The 22,617-nt window shown below is 34.0% G+C and overlaps 3 protein-coding genes, 1 long non-coding RNA gene and 1 pseudogene across 7 annotated transcripts; 3 read left to right on the forward strand and 2 right to left on the reverse strand.

Annotated features, from left to right (window-relative positions):
* The first annotated feature begins 141 nt into the window (after positions 1 to 141).
* On the forward strand, positions 142 to 3,146 carry LOC112799810 (N-terminal acetyltransferase A complex catalytic subunit NAA10-like; annotated as a pseudogene).
* On the forward strand, positions 1,893 to 9,091 carry LOC112802311 (uncharacterized). Of its 4 annotated transcripts, none has more exons than XM_025845459.2 (3): positions 1,893 to 2,932; positions 4,883 to 6,639; positions 8,016 to 9,091. In XM_025845459.2, the coding sequence occupies exon 2, from the start codon at positions 4,958 to 4,960 to the stop codon at positions 6,623 to 6,625; it is 1,668 nt and encodes a 555-aa protein (XP_025701244.1). In that variant the 5' UTR covers positions 1,893 to 2,932; positions 4,883 to 4,957; the 3' UTR covers positions 6,626 to 6,639; positions 8,016 to 9,091. The 4 variants fall into 4 exon arrangements, 3 of the variants coding, with proteins under 3 accessions (XP_025701244.1, XP_072093734.1, XP_025701247.1); XR_011882341.1 differs by lacking the exon at positions 1,893 to 2,932 and having other exon boundaries at positions 4,884 to 4,983; positions 5,106 to 7,336; XM_072237633.1 differs by having other exon boundaries at positions 4,883 to 9,091.
* A 4,134-nt stretch (positions 9,092 to 13,225) lies between these two features.
* LOC112802312 (uncharacterized) lies at positions 13,226 to 18,128 on the forward strand. The gene is made up of 8 exons (XM_025845463.3): positions 13,226 to 13,756; positions 14,180 to 14,297; positions 14,428 to 14,795; positions 15,251 to 15,367; positions 15,625 to 15,741; positions 17,183 to 17,275; positions 17,407 to 17,511; positions 17,792 to 18,128. Exons 1-8 carry the CDS (start codon positions 13,392 to 13,394, stop codon positions 17,904 to 17,906), a joined length of 1,398 nt encoding a protein of 465 aa, XP_025701248.1. The 5' UTR covers positions 13,226 to 13,391; the 3' UTR covers positions 17,907 to 18,128.
* Positions 18,129 to 18,836: 708 nt separating this feature from the next.
* On the reverse strand, positions 18,837 to 19,735 carry LOC140184745 (uncharacterized). The gene is made up of 2 exons (XR_011882342.1): positions 19,444 to 19,735; positions 18,837 to 19,085 (listed from the first exon to the last, which is right to left on the reverse strand). It is a non-coding gene; the product is annotated as an uncharacterized lncRNA (long non-coding RNA).
* A 592-nt stretch (positions 19,736 to 20,327) lies between these two features.
* Positions 20,328 to 22,411, reverse strand: LOC112802313 (uncharacterized). Its single transcript, XM_072237634.1, has 2 exons — positions 22,205 to 22,411; positions 20,328 to 22,110 (listed from the first exon to the last, which is right to left on the reverse strand). The coding sequence occupies exon 2, from the start codon at positions 21,536 to 21,538 to the stop codon at positions 20,564 to 20,566; it is 975 nt and encodes a 324-aa protein (XP_072093735.1). The 5' UTR covers positions 21,539 to 22,110; positions 22,205 to 22,411; the 3' UTR covers positions 20,328 to 20,563.
* Between the last annotated feature and the right edge of the window lie 206 nt (positions 22,412 to 22,617).

Below are 22,617 nucleotides of genomic sequence, written 5' to 3' on the forward strand. Positions count from 1 at the left end.
ATCTTGATGAACGAGTCAACATTTTCTACATTTTTTTATTTTTTATTTTTTTGATAAAAATTGCATACATTTTATGGAAACATTTGGGTAATATATAATTAATTTGTTACCGATAGATATATCAAATGAATTGATAGAGGTGTCTCTTAATGTTATTTATGTGCTAAATCGATTTAAGATAATGGAGAGTGGGTTCTGGGGTTTGAAGTCATGGAATCTTATGGTATGCAACACAGGTTTGAAGATGGTCACAAGAGGAGTTGTGGTATTTTAGCTGTGAGGTATCTTTGTTATATAGAATTGCTATGATGATTATGTAACATACAGAAGCGGATTCTATTGGTATTGTGGAAATATGTTTTTACACTCTGAACCTTTGATGGATTTTTGTGTGTTTATGATTTATTCCTTTAAGTTGAGCTTGCCATTTTATTTATCAAAGACAGTAATAAAATGAATTGATACTGTTCTTATTAAATGAATATCCAATCCTTCGTCTGTGCTTATTATAGAATTAAAAAGTTTGACGTTTATTTTAAGAAAATCTCACATTACTTAAGTTTGGTCCTAGTACTTGTCAAAAATCTAGCTACACATACATGTAATTTTCATCTTCTTTATAAGACTACTTATATATGATATATTATCCAATAAACAACTAATGGCCATTGAATATTTTTTCCTGTTATTTGTTAAGAATATTTCGGAGTAAGTTTTGATTGGTTTACTTGTCAATTAGGTGAATAAGCCGGGTTTGGAAACTTGAATGCAAAGTTCCTAATCCTTGGTTGAGGCATATCAACAGGGTCGATGGTGTGCATAAGGAAGGCAACGGTGGATGACCTGCTGGCTATGCAGGCTTGCAAGCTCTTCTGCCTGCCAGAGAACTACCAGATGAAATACTACCTCTACCACATCCTCTCCTGGCCCCAGCTCCTCTACCTTGCCAAGGATTAAATGGCCGCATTGTCGGCTACGTCCTTGCCAACATGGAGGAGGAGACTTCTGAGTGCCATGGCCACATCACCTCCCTCTCCGTCCTCAGCACCCACCGCAAAGCTTGGCCTTGCCACCAAGCTCATGAAAGCTGCTCAGAATGCCATGGAACAGGCAAGTCGGTTGTTTTGAATTACTTATGATTCTGTGCCCCGTTTTATTTAGAACATTTTCACTTTGATTTCGTTCTGTTTGCGATTTTGTGGTGATTCCCTTGCAAAATCACAAAAAAGAAGTTTGTAGTGAAAATTTCTTTTGAAGTAAAGTCATATATGTTTGGTAAATTTTTATAATTGACAATTAAAATCAACAAATATTTTAACTGGAGAAGTGATAAATTTTCACATATGATATAATTGATTTTGACCATATATTCAATTACAAAATTTTAGTTAACTGGAAATCTAATGTCATTTACGATGTACATAATTGATTTTGGTCCACCATAATTGATTATGGGTGTGGCAAACTGGGGGAACCCAAACATGCACTAATTAATGTTGAGAAACAAAAATGACTGACACTTTGGTATGTTATCTCTGCTCTGAACTTGCTAGAATTGAGATACTCAGGGTTTCTTTATGAGACGTTTTATATTTGTACTTCTATCTGTGTCCCCATTTAAATTACAAAATGGTTATGTTGATTTCAGTCTTTTTGTGGATATTCCTTTGCAAAATTGTAAAATAAAAAGATTTGTAATTAGTTAATGTTGAAAACAAAAATAATGTCATTTTGGTATCCGATTAATCACTTTGCTACTGAATACTGTTACTGTAGTTTCTGTTCTGAAGTTGCTGGAACATTATGGTTTCTGTAGAAGAAACATTTTGTATCTCTACTGCAATCTATGTCCCCATTTTAATTACAAATTGTTACTTTGATTCATTATGTAGGGATTTGTGGTGATTCCTTTGCAAAATCATAAAAGAAGCTTTGCAATTAATCATTGTTGAAAACAAAAATGAATGTCACTTTGGTATCTCATTAATGATTTTTCTGCCCAACATAGTTGTTTCTGTTAACAAATTTTTGGGATTGAATTACAGGTTCTTATAGGAGTTAGTTTTTGCAATAGCATGATTGTGCATGATGAAAAGAAAAATGTTTTAAGGGTTTAACCTTGTTGCTATTGGAAATTTCACAAGTGGAGTTATCTCCTTAGCTTATCTTTCAATCTGTTTGGTTTTCAGTGAGCCAGTTGTGGCTTTCAATTGCAAGTTAAAAATGTTTATTAGGATTTGGTTTCTTTAGTTACAAGTTTGGTTACCATGAAACTAGAGATGTTGTAAGGGTATGCATATAAGCAATAAGGGTTAAGCATGGTGGTAAGCAAGTTGGTCTTTAGGGTGAAGACCAAAGGTTGAACCTTCAAGACGCCTTCCTATTTACAACAATGCATAGTTGTTTGTTCATACTTCATACCATGTTTGTGAATACTGTCAAAGATAAAAATAATCTTTGATTTGTAAATTTTGGTTTAATAAAATGTTTTTTCACTTTTTTTCTCCCTTTCTTTGCAGCTTCAGTTAGCAAGTTATTCATGTTCAATTACAAGTTTATTAGATGTTAGATTCTGCAATCACTAGTTAGCCTTACAAAGGGGCTTAGTATCTGAATGACTAATTGTGTTTACCAAATGTGACAAAGGTGTTGAGTACGTCTCCCTGCATGTTAGAAAGAGCAATCGTGCTGCATTTAATTTGTACGCGGAGACATTGGGTTATAAGATTCATGATATGGAGGCGAAGTATTATGTAGATGGGGAGAATGCTTATGACATGAGGAAGCAACTCAAGGGGAAGCAGACGCATCAGCATCATCACAGTGGGGGTCATCACCACCACCACCACCACCATCATCGTCATGAGCATGGTGGTGGTTGTTGTTCCAGTGAAGCAAAGGCAGAGACGAGAAATGCGAAGCGCCCCTGATTGTAAGAGCAATTTTCCTTCATTCTGTTTCTCTGAAAATGAAATTTTCTTTTCTCTTTTTTTTTTTTTTTTTTTTTTGTTGTGAAAGAAACTGGGACATGACTAGTTTTGAATTGTAGAAATGGGTTGTAATTATCTTGTGCATTTGTAAATTTATTGGTGTTTGTTGACAGTTTTGTTTCAGTATGAGCTTTTAGTTTTAATACGTTTACATCATGATGCTTGCTTGAATAGACATGCTGCTTTTGTGTATAACAGAGTATACAGGGGATATTGGGGGAAGGAATGTAATAATATTATATTTTTACTTCCAAATCACGTAAGTAAGAATTATTTTTTACATTATGTAAAAAACAAAGTAAAAATTCACATCCAGTTCTTTAATAGCAACCGAAAACTATTACATAATTTTACATATTTGATTATTAATTTTATGTAAAAACAACTACATATAAGTTTTTGTCTTATAAAAAACATACAATTAGATGTTTGAATTTTTTATTAATATTTATATATTTGCAAAAACTTAGAAATTATAATGGTTTATGCTCTATGTTCCTATATATTTTTTCTAAATTTTGCAGGTTTCTTAAAAATGTTTTACATGCGAAAATGACCAAAATATTTGAATGGAGTTTCTTTACATAGTCTAGAATTATTATAAAAAAAGTCGTCGACGATTATATAATTTTTTTATTTTATTAAAATTAAATTAAAAATTAATTGTTGTCACAATTCACAACAATAGTGCTTACATATGAACTAATGAACCATATATAAAAAAGAGGATAGTTTTGTAATTAAAAAAAATAAAAGTCATAATAATTTATTATTTTTTGTCATTATTTAGTCATTAATCAATTTTTTTAGTCTATTTTTTTTAAGGAATAAGTATTGTTTTAGTCATTTTTAATAAAATTTTTAATTTTATTTCTAAACTACCCTTACTTTAATAAAAAATTTATAAAATAAAAAAAAAAACAAGGGGTGCGCGGAAAGATTCCGCGAAGGGGGAAGGGGAGGGAAAGAAGAAAGGGGAAAGGAAGAGGGAGAAGGGGAAGGGGAAGCGGGGGAGGGGGAGGGGGACGGCGTCGGCAAAGTTTGGAGCTGTCGTCGCCGTCGCTGAAAGAAAAAAGAAAGGAGAGGAGCTGCGACGGGGGAGAAGAGAAGAGGAAAAGAAAATGTGTCGGCGCTGTTAGGGTTTGCCGCTGCCGTTGTATCGGCATCGGGAGACTACGCCATTGAGCCGTCGTCGCCGATTCGCCCACGAGCTGTCGTCGGGGAAGCGCCGATGGTTCTGCTTCTTCTTCTGCCTCTTCTTCTTCTTTTGCTTTTGCTTGAACTTCTGCTTCTGCTTGAACTTTGCTTCTTCTTCTTATTTTAATTTGTTGTTTTCTGATTTTATTGTAGTTGTGTGTTGATTTGGTTGTTGAATTAAATTTCTGATCCTTTGATTTGTTGAATTTGTGTTGATTTCATTAATGTTTTTCTTGGTGGTGGTGGTGGTGGAAGTAAAGGTGCCGATGGTAGTAGAAGACATTTTATCTAGAAAAAGTTAAAAGAACGATTTAAATACAAAAAAAAACGTTAAGAATAATTCTAAATAAAAAATTAAGTTGGAGACGGTTTCAATTCTGATTCTCAACATTAGAGACCAAAACAATCTTTATCCCTTTTTTTAATTTAATAATTTAATAATATACTTTATTCTATATTTTTAAATATTAGTAACTAATTAATAGTCAAAATAAATTTTAATAATCTTTTAACATATCTCTTGTAATTGTACAAATTTATTTTAATATACATATGAAGCATATCCTTCGTCAATTTATAGGTCTATAAGAATATTTTTTTTTAATTTAGCGTCTCTTTTGAAAAACTTTTTTTATTTTACTCTTTTTCTTGTGTTTACTCAAGAATTTAATTAAATTCCTTAATTTCCATGACAGTGATTGTTTCCATCATTCAATTCGCTCTTTTCTATTCCAACTCCTTCTTCTCGTTTGAACGGATTTTACACAAACATGTTGCGTGCAGCATCATTCTCCAGGTTCAGCTTCTCTCTTCATATTGTGCCCTATGTTTTCCCTTTTCGCTTTCCTTCCTGTTCATGTTCAATGTCAAGCCTTCACTCTCATTCTGAGCTCACATCCCCTCGCCATGTTGATGAAGCTGTTGATTCCTTCACTCGCATGCTCTCTATGCGTCGCCCTCCATCCATCATCCAATTTAACCAGATTTTGGGGTCTCTTGCCAAGACGCACCATTTCTCCCCCGCCATTTCCCTTTTTCAGCAATTGCAATCCAGGGGAATTGCTCCCAGCATAGTTACTTTGAGCATCGTGATTAATTGTTGTTGCGGCATGGGTCGTATGACGCTTGCTTTCTCTGTATTGGCCAAGATTTTCAGAATGGATTATCAACCTAATACTGTAACATTGAATACACTCGTTAAAGGTCTCTGTCTCTGTGGTAATGTTGAAAAAGCAGTGCGCTTTCATGACAGAATGCTGGCTCATGGATTTCAGTTTAATCAAGTTACTTATGGGACCTTGATCAATGGCCTCTGTAAGACCGGACACACATCAGCTGCTATTCAAGTGTTGAGAAAGATCCCACGGTATGGGATTGCTCCTGATGTCGTCATGTACAGTGCAATTATTGATAGCTTGTGCAAGGTTACGCTTGTAAGTGATGCTTTTCATTTATATTCTGAAATGCTTGCTAAGGGAATCTCTCCTGATGTTATCACCTACAACACTCTAACTTATGGATTGTGCCTTGCGGGCCAACTTAAGGAAGCCATTGATTTACTAAATCATATGATGCTGAAAAACATTACCCCAGATGTTCGTACCTATAATACTTTGATTGATGGACTATGTAAGGAGGGAAATATCAAAGATGCTAAGAGTGTGTTGGCTGTGATGACAAAAGATGCTGTGGAACCAACTGTGGTTACTTATAATTGTTTAATGGATGGGTATTGCTTGGTTAATGAATTAAATAAGGCAAAATATGTTTTCAACACAATGGCTCAAAGTAGAGTGTCTCCTAATATCCGGAGTTACAATATCATGGTTAATGGGTTATGCAAGATAAAGCTGGTCGATGAAGCAGTGAGTCTCCTTGAAGAAATGCAGCGCAAGAACCTGGTTCCAAACACAATAACTTACAATACCCTAATTGATGGCTTGTGCAAATCAAAGAGAATCTCTTGTGCTTCAAAGCTTCTTGTTGAGATGCATAATAGAGGTCAACCTGCTAATATAATCACTTACACTTCCTTGTTGGATGGGATGTTCAATATCAAACAAGTTGACAAGGCACTTATGGTATTTAATCAAATGAAAAAGAGTGGCATTGGTCCGGATATATTCACGTATAATATACTTATTGATGGCCTATGCAAAAATGGAAGACTTATAGAAGCAAAAGAGATTTTTCAAGATCTTTCCATTAAAAACTATCATACAAATGTGAGGACATACACTATTATGATCAATGGGCTCTGCAATGAGGGCTTATTTGAAGAAGCATTGGCCCTGATGTCAAAAATGGAAGACAACGGTTGCTTACCAAATGCTGTGACTTTTGAAATTGTTATTCGTGCTTTGTTTGAAAAAGGTGAGAATGACATGGCAGAAAAACTTCTTCGGAAAATGATTGCTAGAGGCTTATTGAATGGATGAATGAAGCCATGAAGGTAAGATACATCAACTCAAATTGAAATCACCTCTCTATTGATTATCTCATTTTTATTCAATTAATTTTGAACTTTTAATTTTTGTAATTGCTATCATCCTTTTTGATTCCACTATGCTTTATTGATTCTTTAGAGGATATTCCTAGTTGTAGCTTACAGGTTTAGTGTTTAAGATCTCTTTATAGTAATTAATAGTTCTTTACTGTTATCGTATGAGATCATATATCTTAACTATTATCATGCTACAAACTAAGAAAAACAAAAAAGAGTATTATAAACATTTGCAAATCCATTGCATTCTGTATAAGGAAAATTACATTATTATGAAAAATATGTGGTTCTAAAATATGAGTGTGTTAATAATTTGGTTATGGTTTCCCAACTTCAAATTTTATTGTTAGTTTGCTTGTTGATCAATGACTTCTCTATGGAGATTGGCAATATTTGCTTTACACTGGATTTTGACCTGCTTAAATGAGTGTGTGGTTTGGCCACCAAAGTATTTCAAAGCAGATATTTTTCTGCATCAATATTTCTCTTGCCTTGATTTTAGTTTGTAGTTTTGTACATCTAAACTTGTGCCACAAGAACTTAGTTCCTACCACGGTAACTTACAACACTCTTATTGATGATGGCTTGGGCAAATCAAAGAGAATCTCTCGTGCTTTGGAGCTTTTTATTGAGATGCATGATAAAGGTCAACCTTCTTCTATATTCATTTACAATTTCTTGATAGATGCCTTGTGCAAAAACCGACTACTTGACAAGGCACTTGTGATATTCAGTAAAATTGAAGAGATTGGCATTAACCAAATATACACTCATACAACATACTTATTGATGGCCTATGCAAAAGTGGAAAACTTAAACATGCTCAGGAGATTTTTCAGGATCTTCCCGTCTAAACGTCCAGCCAGACATACAATATTATGATCAATAGTCTTTCTAGAGAGGGTCTGTTTAAAGATGCATTGACCCTGTTGTCAAAAATGGAACATGATGGTTGCATTCCTGATGCTGTGACTTTTTAAACCATTATTTGAGCTTTGTTTGAAAAAGATGAGAATGTTACGGCAGAAAATTCCTTGGTAAAATAATTGCTAGAGGCTTATTGAATAGATAAAAGAAGATCAAATATATCTCAAATTAAAGTTACATTTCTATTGTTATTGAATATGTAGAATAGGTATATAAATTTTCTATATGCTGGGGCAGAGGACTTTGGCAATGCCATGACCTCACTATCACTAAGTTTTTGACTATCTCAATTTTATTCAACTAAGTTTGCACTTTTGTTTTTGACAATTGTTAATAATTTTGTTATGGTTTCCCTGCTATTTCTAAACTGTGCAACTTGCTTTTCTTTATCTTTATAGGTGGAGTATCTAACAAATTCCCATGACTGTTGACATTTATCATTAGCCACCGTGAACTGTTGTTTATTTGACAAGAAAATTCTTGAAACTATTGCTTGCAAGTCAACATCCAGGAATTGGTTCTAGTATGTTAGTGCTATGAATCCAGCTTTTGCTGATACTCAAGCCAAAACTTCCTTTTAGCTTTAACTTAAAGGATGCTTGCGAATGGGAGATGTGGGATTACAGATTAGCAATGCTGGTAGCTAGTATGACACCAAGTGCCATAGTAGGCACATGCAGCGCATAGTTTTATCAATCAAAACAATAATATATACAACAATCCATTCATCCACAAGCTCAAAAGGACAAAACCGCCATCCAAGTCCCAACATCATAACACAAAGGCAGCAAAAAAAATGCATATAACAAACTAGACAGCACAACAATGGAGGATCTGCAGAGCTTATAGAAACACACAACTCTACTGTATACTAAAATATTTACATAACATGAGGTTGTGTGTATGTATTCTAGTGATTGGTCTAGTATATCAAATGAACAAGCTTCATGGATGATATCTTTTGACATCTAAGCTGCATATTTCCCCATTATTAGTAGTACAAAGAAAGGCTGCATCCTAAAATAATTTCAAATGCAGCTGTCCCAGAGTTTAGACAGTTCAAAGAATCATGGGTTTTGTGGAGTTCTTTGCTCAGCATGTTCGGATAATCGTGGATGCGTCTCCCATCACTAAACCAGTTTCTTTTGATGAGGTTTGCAGGTTTTGGGAGAATTAACGAGGATACATTTTTGTGGCAATGTGCAATATACTCCACTACTTGGAGTATTTGGCTAGAACACAATCTTCGTACGCTTAAAGACAGATTCACCGGAAAAGTTTAGCATCTATACAGTGTAAAACATATGATCTTTTCAAACGACTTTCGCTCTCAAACATGATGAGAGATTGGAAGTTGCAGTTCATTGAAGCTTGTGATCTTGTTTGTATTTGCATTGGTTTGGAGAAACTCTTTTCCTCCACCCATTTGTAATGTTCTCTCAATACATTAATGATATTCTTTCTTTTGTTATCACGAGAAAATATATATAAAATAAATAGCTAGATTGATGGCATTGAGAACTCAGAAATAAATGAAACATTTATCTGTGGATTTATCGATCTATGAGAAAAAAAACGTCGTGGTTAGTTTCAAAATGAGCCCAACCAACATGAGAAACAGATGAAGCATGAAAAAATCCAGAAGAAATTATCCTCAAAAGGGTCAATGAGTGGGAAGTTATCAATGTGCATAAGTTATACAGTTGGTGTCACTATAATTTATTCGCCTTGGATCCAGGAATGAGATAAAAGTTCATTTTCTATCACAAAGGAGCCCTAAGCTATATAAAAATTCCCTGGAAATGTAACAGTTAGCAAAAATAGTAGAACAATATAAAAAAATAGGAGACTCACTGTGGACAATTCCAATCTCCTTTTTTCATTTCAACTTCATCCCCTGCTGTCTTACATTTTAGACACTGAACATTTCTGGAAAAATTCATAACACTGCATCTGCGGCAAAACCAACGAGAATACAGTTTGCCATGCATAATTGCATATGGTCAAGTACGAAAGTAAGAGAAGAAAAATCATAGAACAGTGTAATTCACATAATTCTATTGATATGGACCAAACTTATAGTGCTTTCAAAAGGAACCTTTACAAACAACTGGAAATCGAAAAGCTAGTAAGCAAGTAAAACAGCTGGAGGACTTACTCCGGACATATCCAATCTCCTTTACTCATTTGATTAGTAGGCAGATCAACGTCCTTTGGCTTATCTTCTGATAGGACCAGTAGTAGCAGAATGATCAAGCTTTATTGATATACTGGGATGGCCAATTAGCTCTCCCTAGAAGGTTCTACACAGCTGGAACTACTCTCCAATTTCTAACAAAATTCACAACAGAAAAACTATACTCCCTAAACTACTATATCCTAGCTATTTATAACAACCTATCAGCCAGTTGGATATCCTAACAACTTCTAAAACACTTCTACTTGACCTCTACTTACCTCTCCTTTTGTAACACAGTCCAAACCTGTTAGTAGTAGGCGCCTCTCATTATCTTCATTACAATTTAAGCATTGTCTATTCCTAGAGAAGTTCATAAAATTTCAGCTGCAGGAAATGTGGAAGCATACAAAAATGAGAGAATCAACTGTTACAAATGAATTTTATGTGGCCAATATAATTGTAGACGTCAAAAGTCATGGAAGTATGCGCCAAGAAGATTTTGAAAGCTCTTTATCTATATTCATCATGCTATAATAAATGCATAATTAACATGGGTATAGACAAGTATCTACAGGCCTAAAATACTTCTTCTTCTTCTTCAAAACGAGCACTATCTCTTAAAGCAATTTGCTTGAGAGAAACCTAATTAGACAGGTAAAATAGGTAATCACTGACAACAGATTTTCAAAAGAGATGACGTTGTTTTAATATATAAAAAATAGGAGATAGATCACTTGCTTGAATTCAGCACTAATGTGCTTATGGACAAAGAATTAGTTCTCCTATTACATAATTTTCTTGGTGCACAAGATTGCTAGGCCTGCTCAAACTGTGAGCATTATGTACATTTTGAAATGCCTAATTCCAAGTGTAATGCCTCGAGCAAATTAAGGCAAGATTTCTGTTATTTAGGTATAAAAGCAAATAATTTGTCAGAATAATAATGGCACATATGGTAAAGAAAAAATAGGGATAATTGGTAGTTTGGTACTTGTTGAGCCTACCAAAACATGTTTTTAAAAGATAAACTTCAATTTGAGATATTTAAATGGTAGATTTAATTAAATGGTGCTTTAAGGCTTAAGGATATCAGTTAAAAGAATAAAAGTAGAGGATTTTGTTTATTTTAGCATATTCAATGCATAAAGGACTTCAAAATAATTTATATTTTTTATTAAAAGTTTCTATTTGTAATATTATGAAAAAAATTACAATACACTAGCTTTATTTATAAATGTAAGAAAAAAGGATAAATAGATTCTTGACTTTTTAGTCTGCAGATATTTAAGTCTCCAAAAATTTGAGAATATATTTAAGTTTCGACTTTCTCATAATCTGGACATATTAATTCTTGGATCTAATTTATTTCATTTTAAAAACTCTCCCATATGTGCATCTGTATATCGGCCATGTCAATACAACAAAAGTTACGTTTAATTTTTTCGTTGAATTTGATAGATCCAAATAAATTGAAAAATTAATGTGTTTAAATTTTAAAAATATCAAGAACTTAAATATATTTTTAAATTTTAAAAAATTTAAATATTAATTATTTTATTTATCATTATCTCTAAATATAAAAATATTTTTGGAATACTGAGTCTTTGATCATCGAGTAATATCCACTTTACAACTAATTTTTTATGAATCTTATCCTACCGTATGATCCCAATCATGTTTTTTACCTCAATTTTGATGCATAACACATCTTTTTATAAATTATTACCGATCCTTTTGTTATTAAACAATGTTATTTGAAATTTTGAATCTATCTATCTATTTATTTACTTATATATTATATTACATGAAAATGGTAATGTCTTTTTTATTTTGATAATGTTATTTTTTTTATAAATTTATATATAATATAATATAAAAAGTTTACGTAAAAAATATATTATAATATTATTTAATTTGATAAATTAAAGACTAATTTATTATGAATTTAAAATTTATTTAAATTTTAGAATATACATTCAAATAAGTTTTTAAAAAAATTTGCATTGGATATTTTTGTTTTAAAAAAAAGTAATTACGATTTTTAAACTTTATAAAAATAAGATATATAGGTCTTTGCGTCTAGGGGTGGCAAACGGGCCTAAACCCGCCGGGTCGGCCCGCGTAACCCGCCAAAAAAGGCGGGTTGGGCTGGAAAATCGGGACCGCCAAATAGGAAAAGCCCGCCTAACCCGCACCGCTTAAACCGCGGGTTTTGGCGGACTTTGGCGGGGCGGGGCGGGCTTCCCCGCCGGGCTAAGGTTTTTATTAGTGAGGGGGTATTTTTGCAATTTTTTGTCAATACCTAACTTCCCCCAACCTAACTTACAAGAGTATGAAGATAAAAATTGAATGTTTTGAATTATGTTTATGTTATTTTGGAGACAATATTTATAATTATGTTTTGGATTATATTTATTTTGCTTTGGAGAGAATATTTATACTTATATTTTGAATGAAAATTTGGTTTATAATTATGTTTATTAGATATTTATAATTACAAAGACTTTAATGTTTGTGAATATAAAAAATATAATTTTTTATGCCATTAGAAATTATAAATTTATTAATATGATTGTGAAATTATATATATTACTTAGTAGTTAATAGTAAAAAAAAAAAAAAGAATAGCTTTGGCGGGCTTAGCCCGCCAGCCCGCAGTTAGGCGGGGCGGGCTAGGATTTTAGGACCGCCTCACTAGGCGGGGCGGGGCGAGCCAGCCCGCCAAAAGGCGGGCTTCTGGCGGGGCGGGGCGGGTCGGGCTTCCCCGCTTGCCACCCCTATTTGCGTCACACTTTTAAAGACTTATTTATCCAAATAAAAATAACATATATAACTAAGGTCATGACTCATATATCTTACTTTTATAAAATTCAAGAATCTCAATGTAATAAAAAATTTTTAGAGAAAAAAATGTTTGATGCAAAATTTTTCAGGACTTATCTGTGTATATACATTATATCTAAATTTTACTAATAAATTATTACATGCATAAGATTTGAGTCTCTAATATTTATTTAAACGAATAAATAAAATAATAATATTATGCATTCAAGTTTTTTTATAAACTAAGTTAAACAATAAAATTTGAAATAATGTTATCCATAGTTAATTTTTATTGATATTCGATCAACTTAATTACACTCAGTTAATAAACAAATTTTAATGTTCATTATTATTTACAAAAATAATACTATATATCTAAGTCTTTTATGAACTAAATTTAACTAAATTAAATAATAAAATTTAGAATAATACTAATTATAATTGATTTAGTTATATTAAACCAATTTAATTAGCTAATGAATTATAATTTAAATGACATAATCTTTTTATAAGTCTCAGATTCAAGTTTTTCTATTTTTGTTAAAAAAAAATTTAACAAAAAAATTTAAATATATAGTATTATTTCAATAATTATTGTCCATAAATTTTTTATTTTATTTTATTTTATTTTTAACTGAAACAAAAACGTTGGGATTTCGGGGGTTGGTGCATTGCAAAACCCTGAGTGTGAACTCCAACTTTAAGATAAACCCTCTCAGCTAAGCATAGCTGAAGAAGAAGAGGAAGAAGTAGTTACCACTTACCACTAACCATGTCAGCTTCAAAGCTCGCACTGTACGGATTCGGAACCACCCTGTTCCGTACCCATCGATTCCTCTCTTCTTCCTTTCTTCCCTTCTCTAAACCAATCCTTTTCCCTCTCAAACCCCCGCCCCGCCGCGGCGCTTTTTCTTCATCCGCCGCTACCGCCGTCACCTCTGTCAACCAGGACAACCGCCTCCAAATCCACCATCCTTGGCCCGAATGGATCTCTTTCGTCGACCGTTTGAGTACCAAAGGCTATCTAACCAAATCCTCTTCTTCTGGCGATGATGGAGACGACGCCGTTTACGTCAACATGAACCTCTTGAAGGATGCCTGTCTCAGCTTCGGTCGTGACCGCTACGATCTTTTCAGGTGCGTTTTCTTCTCTCTCTCTCTCTCTCTCTCTCTCTCTCTCTCTCTCTCTCTCTCTCTCTCTTATTTATATATTTGCGTCTCATTAGATTATTGGAATGCGAGAGAGTACTTAATTTTTAAGTTGAGTTTGCAGCGGGAAGCACATTTTTCATAACTAGCTTGAGTTCATGAGTAGTTTTCTTTACTTGTTTGGTGACAATGGAAGTTTTCTATTTGTTTCTGAAGTTGGTTATGTAAGAACTGAGAAAAATGCACATTGAGGAGGGTCTAAAGGCGAGGTTATTTTGCTATTTCAAACTCCAAATAAGCTAATGTTAACACAAACACTACATTCAAGCATCAGCAATTTAGCATCATGGTATGTTAGAGTTAGAGGAGTTTAGAATTAGCATCAAGTTCTTTTGCTTCTTATGCATGCAGGTTGCTGTCCTCGAGTGATCTTCAAGCAATCGTGGAGGGAGGATGTCCTAATCTTCTCCGAAAAGCTGTAAATTCGGCTAAAAGGTTGAGAGCCCACCTGCAATTAGATGAAGGGGATGTATGTCAGATCATTTTTTGATTTTTTGTTTCAAGCTTTACGCTTTTAAAATGCATGACGTTCAAATGTTCCTGTTAATCCATACGATTTAGTTCTTTATTCTTCACTCAAGTTTATTGTTTTTGTTCAGGTCTGTAGTGCTTGCCACCTGCGAGGCTCCTGTGATAGGGCTTATGTGATTATGGAGACCCTTGGAGTTGATGCTCGAACTGTGGATGTAGTTAGAATACTTTTGTTCTACGCACTAGATCCAGTTGTTCTTTCTGGTGGAGAGAAACCCTCGGGGAGAGAACTTGTTGAATTATCTGTGCGAAAACTTCTCTCCCAGCTGATTGAGTTGAGCGAGTCATCTCCTGCTCCAGCTCCTCATGCTCCTGTTCCTGCTCGATCAAAGCCCACTGCCCAAAATGCTTTGGCAGAAGGCCGACCACTAACTTCAACAACTAGTAAATTTTCAAAAGAAGCGGAGATGAAGAAACATGACTGGATTTGCCAAAAGTGAGTCATACTAGCTGATGCAGCCATATCTTCAGTGAATTTATAGTTTTTCTCCATTTCCACATGAAATTTGGAAGATATTTTGTTATGAATTCAAGCAAGTGATCTATCTACTATTTTTTTTATATATTAAAGCAACGTCATCTCTTTGACTCTTTCAAAATCTGTTGTCAGATGATTACCTATTTTATTTTACCTGTCTAATTAGGTTTCTCTCAAGCAAATTGCTTTAACAAATATTGTTCATTCTGAAGAAGCTGAAGTAATTTAGGCCTGTAGATACTTTACTCTACCTTTGTTAATAATGCTATACATGAATCAAGATGAAGAGCTTTCGAAATCTTGGTGCATATTTCCATGACTTTTTGACATCTACAATTTACCTATTGGCCACCTAATAATTCATTTGTAACAGTTGATTCTCTCATTTCTGTTTGCTTCCATGTTTCCCGCAGATGCAATTTTATGAACTTCTCTAGGAATACAGAATGCTTAAATTGTAAAAAAAATAAGCCAAAGGATGTTGATCTGCCAACTAATCAAATGAGTAAAGGAGATTGGATATGTCCAGAGTAAGTCCTCTAGCTGCTTCACTTGCTTTTTACTAGCTTTTATCCCAGGGCATGGTCACATTTTCCATTTATTTATGAAGGTTCTTTTTCTGAAAAGTCGTATAATTTTGGTTCATAACAATAGCATTATATGAATTACCCTGTTCTATGATCTTTTTTCTCTAACTTTTGTAGTTGACCATATGCAATTATGCATGCCTAACTGTTTCACTTGCTCCTTATGATCTGCTGACATATTCTTGTTGGTTTTGCTGCAGATGCAGTTTTATGAATTTTTCCAGAAATTTTCAGTGTCTAAAATGTAAGACAGAAGGGCCCAAGAGGATCAATCCAGATGAAGTTGAAATGAAAAAAGGAGATTGGAATTGTCCACAGTGAGTCTCCTATCTTTTATATTGTTTTACTATTTTCGCTAACTGTTACATTTCCAGGGAATCGTTTATACCTTAGGGTACCTTTGTGATAGAAAATGAATCATTGTCTCTTTCATGGATCAAAGGTGAATAAATCATATTGATAGCAACACTATACTTGGGCACATTGATAACTTCCCACTCATTAACCCTTTTGATAATATACATTGCATTTAATTTCTTCTAGAATTTTTCATGCTTCATCTGTTTCTCATTTTGGTTGGGCTCATTTTGAAACTAAACACAACTCTATTTTTCCATAGATAGATAAATCCACAGATAAATGTTACAAACATTTATTTCGGAGTTCTCAATACCATCATTCTAGCTATTTATTTTATATATTTTTTTCTTGATAACAAAAGAAAGAATATCATTAATGTATTGAGAGAAAAGTACAAATGGGTGGAGGAAAGAGTTTCTCCAAACCATTGGAAATACAAACAAGTTCGGAAGCTTCAATGAACTGCAACTTCCAATCTCTCATCATGTCTGAGTGGGAAAGTCATCTGAAAAAATAATATATTTTAGACACAGATGCTAAACACCTTTTTCTATCCCAAACAAACAACTTTTCCTGTGAATCTGTCATGAAATGTACGAAGACTGTTCTAGCCAAATGCTCCAAATAGTGGAATATATTGCACATTGCCACAAAAATTTAGCCTCTTTCTTTCTCCCAAAACCTGCAAACATCATCAAAAGAAACTGAGCTAGTGATATGAGGTGCACCCACAATTCTCGGAACACGCTGAACAAAGAACTCCACAAAGAATGCTATTTATTATATTTTATAACCCAGGATTCTTGAAATATCTAAACCCTATCAGACAGCTGCAGTTGGCACTATTTTAGGATGCGGACTTTCTTTGCACTAAAATGGTGAAACATACAACTTAGATGTCAAAAGTTATCATCTATTAAGCTTGTTCATATGATATACTCGTCCAATCGCTAGAATACATACACACAATCTCATGTTATGTAAATATTTTAGTATACAGTATAATTGTGTGCTTCTATAAGCTCTGTGGATCCTCTATTGTTGTGCTGTGTAATTTATTATATGCATTTTTTTGCTGTCTTTGTTTTATGATGTTGGGATGGTGGTTTTTTCCTTTTGAGCTTGTGGATGAATGGATTGTTATATATATTATTGTTTTAATTTACAAAACGATGCCCTGCATTTGCCTACTATTGCATTTGGTATCATACTAGCTACCAACATTGCTAATCTGTAATCACACAGCTCTCATTCGCAAGCATCCTTTAACTTAAAGCTAAAAGGAGCTTTGGCTTGAGTACCAGCAAAAGCTGGATTCATAGCACTGACAGATTAGGAACAGAATTCGTGAATGTTGACTTATAAGCAATAGTTTCAAGAATTTTCTCGTTTATATAGGTGCGGGTTCATGAATTTTGCTAGTAAATCGAAGTGTTTGCGTTGCTCTGAGCAAAGACCCAAGAAACATCCCGGGGACTGGAGTTGCTCCAAGTAAGTTCTCTTTCTCCACCTGACCCCAGAGTTTCTTGTTTTATATGTTGCTTTGTGTATTATGTGGAAATTCATATTGACTTTCAAAGTTTGGTTTAAAAAATTGTTAATAGGATTTCTATTGTATGTAGGTGTGGTTTCATGAATTTTGCTAGTAAAGTGAAGTGCTTGCATTGTCAAGAGCCAAGTCCTAGTTCCAACAAATATCAACATCCCGGGGATTGGAGTTGTCCTAAGTGAGTTTATTGTTTCTTCTTCTTCTCCTTTCCCTCTCTTTTATCGTCGAGAATTTTCTAGTATGCTCTTACAGCATACTTAATGTGTGCTCCAGGAACATTCATGGCTACTCATTTTGTGTTATATAATTTTGAAACAGCATAAATGAAAATAAGTGGCTATAGATGTTTTTGAATTACATATTAAATGTGTTTAAGGAGCATACAAGTCCACCTGATCCTGTTGTCTCTTCTCTTTTCCTAGCATGCTAAAGTTTGTTGTTTCATATTACTTGCTTAGGTGTAATTTCTACAATTATGCAAGAAATAAGAATTGTCTGAAGTGCAACATTGAACGACCTAAAGAGCAACCAACCAGTGAGCATGAGGAGCATGTTTGGAAAAGATCATATTGATGAAGAGATCCATAGGGCGGCATTTGCATGGTGGAGTCAAATGTGGGTTTTCTTTCCAGTTTATTTTCTAGTCATTTCATTAGAAAGATACACATCTGCAATATAATCAGAGAGAGTTATTTGAATGTAATTGAAGATGTTTAATATGATCATGTACAGATCTAGAAGCAAATTTAACGATGTGTAATGTACCATCACTAATATATCTGGAGTTGGATTGAATCTCGTGAAATGTGAATGTTCCAACTTAATAAGGAAGAAATATACGAAGACGAAAATTCATGTCAATTGAAGTATCAATTCGAGCAATTGTAAGATCAAGCAAAAGAGTAGTATTTTTATTTCTCTCGTTATGTTTTAGTCTTGCTATATTCCCATTATTGATAATTGAGGAATATAGCAAATAAAAGGAGCACATTAGTCGAACCCTTAAACTCTAACTAATATGGAGGAAATATCTTGAAAATAATAGTAATAAAAAACCAGCATACCAAAATCCACTATAAGAATCAACCGAGTCAGCAGAAGCATTCAACAAAATAAATCCAAAACTCCATTCGGCTATTTGGCAGCCATCAAAAGTAATTACAGCTCCGACTCCTATCAATAATTATTGCCACAGAAATACAATAGTAACAAGAATCATGGCCTCTTTCATTTTCTTCTTCTTCTCCATGTTCTCTATCTTTTCTTCACACGCGATATCTTTTGTTTTGACATCAAGTGTCATCATCACACGCTTTAGCATAAAAAAGACAATTTTGATGTGTGGAACTGCTTCTAATAGATAACGAGATAAATAATAATTACCAAAAAAAAAAAGATAACGAGATAAATTGGGAAGTTTAAATTTTAAATGGATAACCTAAATCGATTTCGCTTAGGTTGTAATCTGAAAAGGAAATAAAGATAAAAAGGAAAATCATAAGAGGCGAATAAAGTGTGATCTCTCACCTTTAATTCTATAAGTGGGACCAGAAATTAATAAGAGAGAGAATAATGAATGGTGACTGGACACTATCCAGTTTTTTTTTCCAACTGGAGAGGATCCACTCCCATCCTTAATCCCCACTTAAATTTGTTTTACTACAGTTCTTGGAGAATTCAGTAAAATAAACAACAGTTCACGGTTGCTAATGATAAATGTCAACAGTCATGGGAATTAGTTAGATACTCCACCTACATAAATAAAGAAAAACAAGTTGCACAGTTTAGGAATAGCAGGGAAACCATAACAAAATTATTAACAATTGTGAAAATCAAAAGTGCAAACTTAATTGAATAAAATTGAGATAGTCAAAACATTCGTGATAGTGAGGTCATGGCAATGCCAAAGTCCTCTGCCCCAGCGTATAGAGAATTTATATAACTATTCTACATATTCAACAACAATAGAAATGTAATTTTAATTTGAGATGTATTTGACCTTCTTTTATCTATTCAATAAGCCTCTAGCAATTATTTCACGAAAGAGTTTTTCTGCCGTATCATTCTCATCTTTTTCAAACAAAGCTCAAATAATGGATTCAAAACTCACAGCATCAGGAATGCAATCATCATGTTCCATTTTTGACAACAGGGCCAATGCATCTTCAAACAGATCCTCTCTAGAAAGACTATTGATCATAATATTGTATGTCTGGACGTCTAGATGATAGCCTCTAACAGGAAGATCCTGAAAAATCTCCTGAGCATGTTTAAGTTTTCCACTTTTGCGTAGGCCATCAATAAGTATGTTGTATGAGTGTATATTTGGTGAATGCCAATCTCTTCAATTTTACTGAATAACACAAGTGCCTTGTCAAGTTGTCAGCTTTTGCACAAGGCATCTATCAAGAAATTGTAAGTGAATATAGAAGAAGGTTGACCTTTATCATGCATCTCAATCAAAAGCTCCAAAGCATGGGAGATTCTCTTTGATTTGCCCAAGCCATCAATAAGAGTGTTGTAAGTTACCGTGTTAGGAATTAAGTTCTTGCGACACAAGTTTAGATGTACAAAACTACAAACTAAAATCAAGGCAAGAGAAATATTGATGCAGAAAAATATCTGCTTTGAAATACTTTGGCGGCCAAACCACACACTCATTTAAGCAGGTCAAAATCCAGTGTAAAGCAAATATTGGCAATCTCCATAGAGAAGTCATTGATCAACAAGCAAACTAACATAAAATTTGAAGTTGGGAAACCATAACCGAATTATTAACACACTCATTTTAGAACCACATATTTTTCATAATAATGTAATTTTCCTTATACAGAATGCAATGGATTTGCAAATGTTTATAACACTCTTTTTTGTTTTTCTTAGTTTGTAGCATGATAATAGTTAAGATATATGATCTCATAGGATAACAGTAAAGAACTATTAATTACTATAAAGAGATCTTAAACACTAAACCTGTAAGCTACAACTAGGGATATCCTCTAAAGAATCAATAAAGCAGAGTGGGATTAAAAAGGATGATAGCAATTACAAAAATTGAAAGCTCAAAATTAATTGAATAAAAATGAGATAGTCAAGACATCAGTGGTATTGATGTTATGGCATTGCCAAAGTTCTCTGACCCAACAGATACAGAATTTACAGAACTATGATACATATTCAGCAACAATAGAGATGTGATTTCAGTTTGAGTTGATGTATCTTACTTTCTTTCATCCATTCAATAAGCCTCTAGCAATCATTTTCCGAAGAAGTTTCTCCGCTCTGTCATTCTCACCCTCTCCATACAAAGCACGAATAACGATTTCAAAAGTCATAGCATTTGGTAAGCAACCGTTGTCTTCCATTTCTGACAGCAGGGCCAATGCTTCTTTAGATAAGCCCTCTTTGCAGAGCCCATTGATCATAATATTGTATGTCCTCACATTTGGAGGATAGTTTTTAATGGAAAGATCTTGAAAAATCTCTTTTGCATTTGTAAGTCTTCCACCTTTGCATAGGCCATCAATAAGTATATTATACGTGTATATATCTGGATCAATGCCACTCTCTTTCATTTGATTAAATAACACAAGTGCCTTGTCAAGTTGTTTGATATTGAACATCCCATCCAACAAGGAATTGTAAGTGAATATATCAGCAGGTTGACCTCTATTATGCATCTCAACAAGAAGCTTTGAAGCACAAGAGATTCTCCTTGATTTGCACAAGCCATCAATTAGGGTATTGTAAGTTATTGTGTTTGGAACCAGGTTCTTGCGATGCATTTCTTCAAGGAGACTCGATGCTTCATCGACCAGCTTTTTCTTGCATAACCCATTAACCATGATATTGTAACTCCGGATATTAGGAGACACTTTACTTTGAGCCATTGTGTTGAATACATATTTTGCCTTATGTAATTCATTAACCAAGCAATACCCATCCATTAAACAATTATAAGTAACCACAGTTGGTTCCACAGCATCTTTTGTCATCACAGCCAACACACTCTTAGCATCTTTCATGTTTCCCTCCTTACATAGTCCATCAATCAAAGTATTATAGGTACGAACATTTGGATTAATGTTTTTCAGCATCATATGATTTAGTAAATCAATGGCTTCCTTAAGTTGGCCCACAAGGCACAATCCATAAGTTAGAGTGTTGTACGTGATAACATTGGGAGAGATTCCCTTAGCAAGCATTCAGAGTATAAATGGAAAGCATCACTTACAAACGTATCCTTGCACAAGCTATCAATAATTGCGTTGTACATGACGACATCAGGAGCAATCCCATACTGTGGGATCTTTCTCAACAGTTGAATAGCAGCAGATGTGTGTCCGGTCTTACAGAGTCCATTAATCAAGATGCCATAAGTGACTTGACTAAACTGAAATCCATGAGCCAGCACTCTGTCATGAAAGTGCAGTGCGTTTTCAACATTACCACAGAGACAGAGACCTTTAATAAGTGTATTCAATGTTATGGTATTTGGCTGAAAACCCATCCTGAAAATCTTGGCCAATACAGAGAAAGCGAGAGTGATTCGACCCATGTCGCAGCAACAATCGATTAAAATATTCATCGTAACTATGCTGGGCGCAATTCCCCTGGTTTGCAATTGCTGAAAAAGGGAAATGGCGGTGGGGAAATGGTGCGTCTTGGCAAGAGACCCCAAAATCTGGTTAAATTGGATGATGGATGGAGGGCGACGCATAGAGAGCATGCGAGTGAAGGAATCAACAGCTTCATCAACATGGCGAGGGGATGTGAGCTGAGAATGAGAGTGAAGGCTTGACATTGAACATGAACAGGAAGAAAAGCGAAAAGGGAAAACATAGGGCACAATATGAAGAGAGAAGCTGAACCTGGAGAATGATGCTGCACGCAACATGTTTGTGTAAAATCCGTTCAAACGAGAAGAAGGAGTTGGAATAGAAAAGAGCGAATTGAATGGTGGAAACAATCACTATCATGGAAACAGAGATTGGTTTGGTTGAGACTTGATACTTGACACCAAAGCAAAGAACCATGATAATGAGATTGGAGATGATTTCTATTATTTTTCTAACAGCATAGCTGATTATCTAAAAGTTAGATAATTATATAAAAATATTTAAAAATCTTATTATACTTTTAAATTAAGGAATTTAATTAAATTCTCGAGCAAACCCAAGAAAAAGAGTAAAACACACAAAAGTTTTTCAAAAGAGACGCTAAATTAAAAAAAAAATCTTATAGATATATAAATTGATTAAGGATATGGTTTATATGTATATTA

This window comes from Arachis hypogaea, chromosome 5, assembly GCF_003086295.3.
Source record: "Arachis hypogaea cultivar Tifrunner chromosome 5, arahy.Tifrunner.gnm2.J5K5, whole genome shotgun sequence".
Lineage (NCBI taxonomy): Eukaryota > Viridiplantae > Streptophyta > Magnoliopsida > Fabales > Fabaceae > Arachis > Arachis hypogaea.

Bases quoted from the DNA above. Each gene is read 5' to 3' on its own strand.
- LOC112802311 (XM_072237633.1), top strand. From the start codon at position 4,958: ATGTTGCGTGCAGCATCATTCTCCAGGTTCAGCTTCTCTCTTCATATT.
- LOC112802312 (XM_025845463.3), top strand. From the start codon at position 13,392: ATGTCAGCTTCAAAGCTCGCACTGTACGGATTCGGAACCACCCTGTTC. The intron at 15,742-17,182 runs GTGAGTCTCCTA...TCGTTTATATAG, and splicing joins GGAGATTGGAATTGTCCACA to GTGCGGGTTCATGAATTTTG. The intron at 17,276-17,406 runs GTAAGTTCTCTT...TATTGTATGTAG, and splicing joins GGGGACTGGAGTTGCTCCAA to GTGTGGTTTCATGAATTTTG.
- LOC112802313 (XM_072237634.1), bottom strand. From the start codon at position 21,538: ATGCTTGCTAAGGGAATCTCTCCCAATGTTATCACGTACAACACTCTA.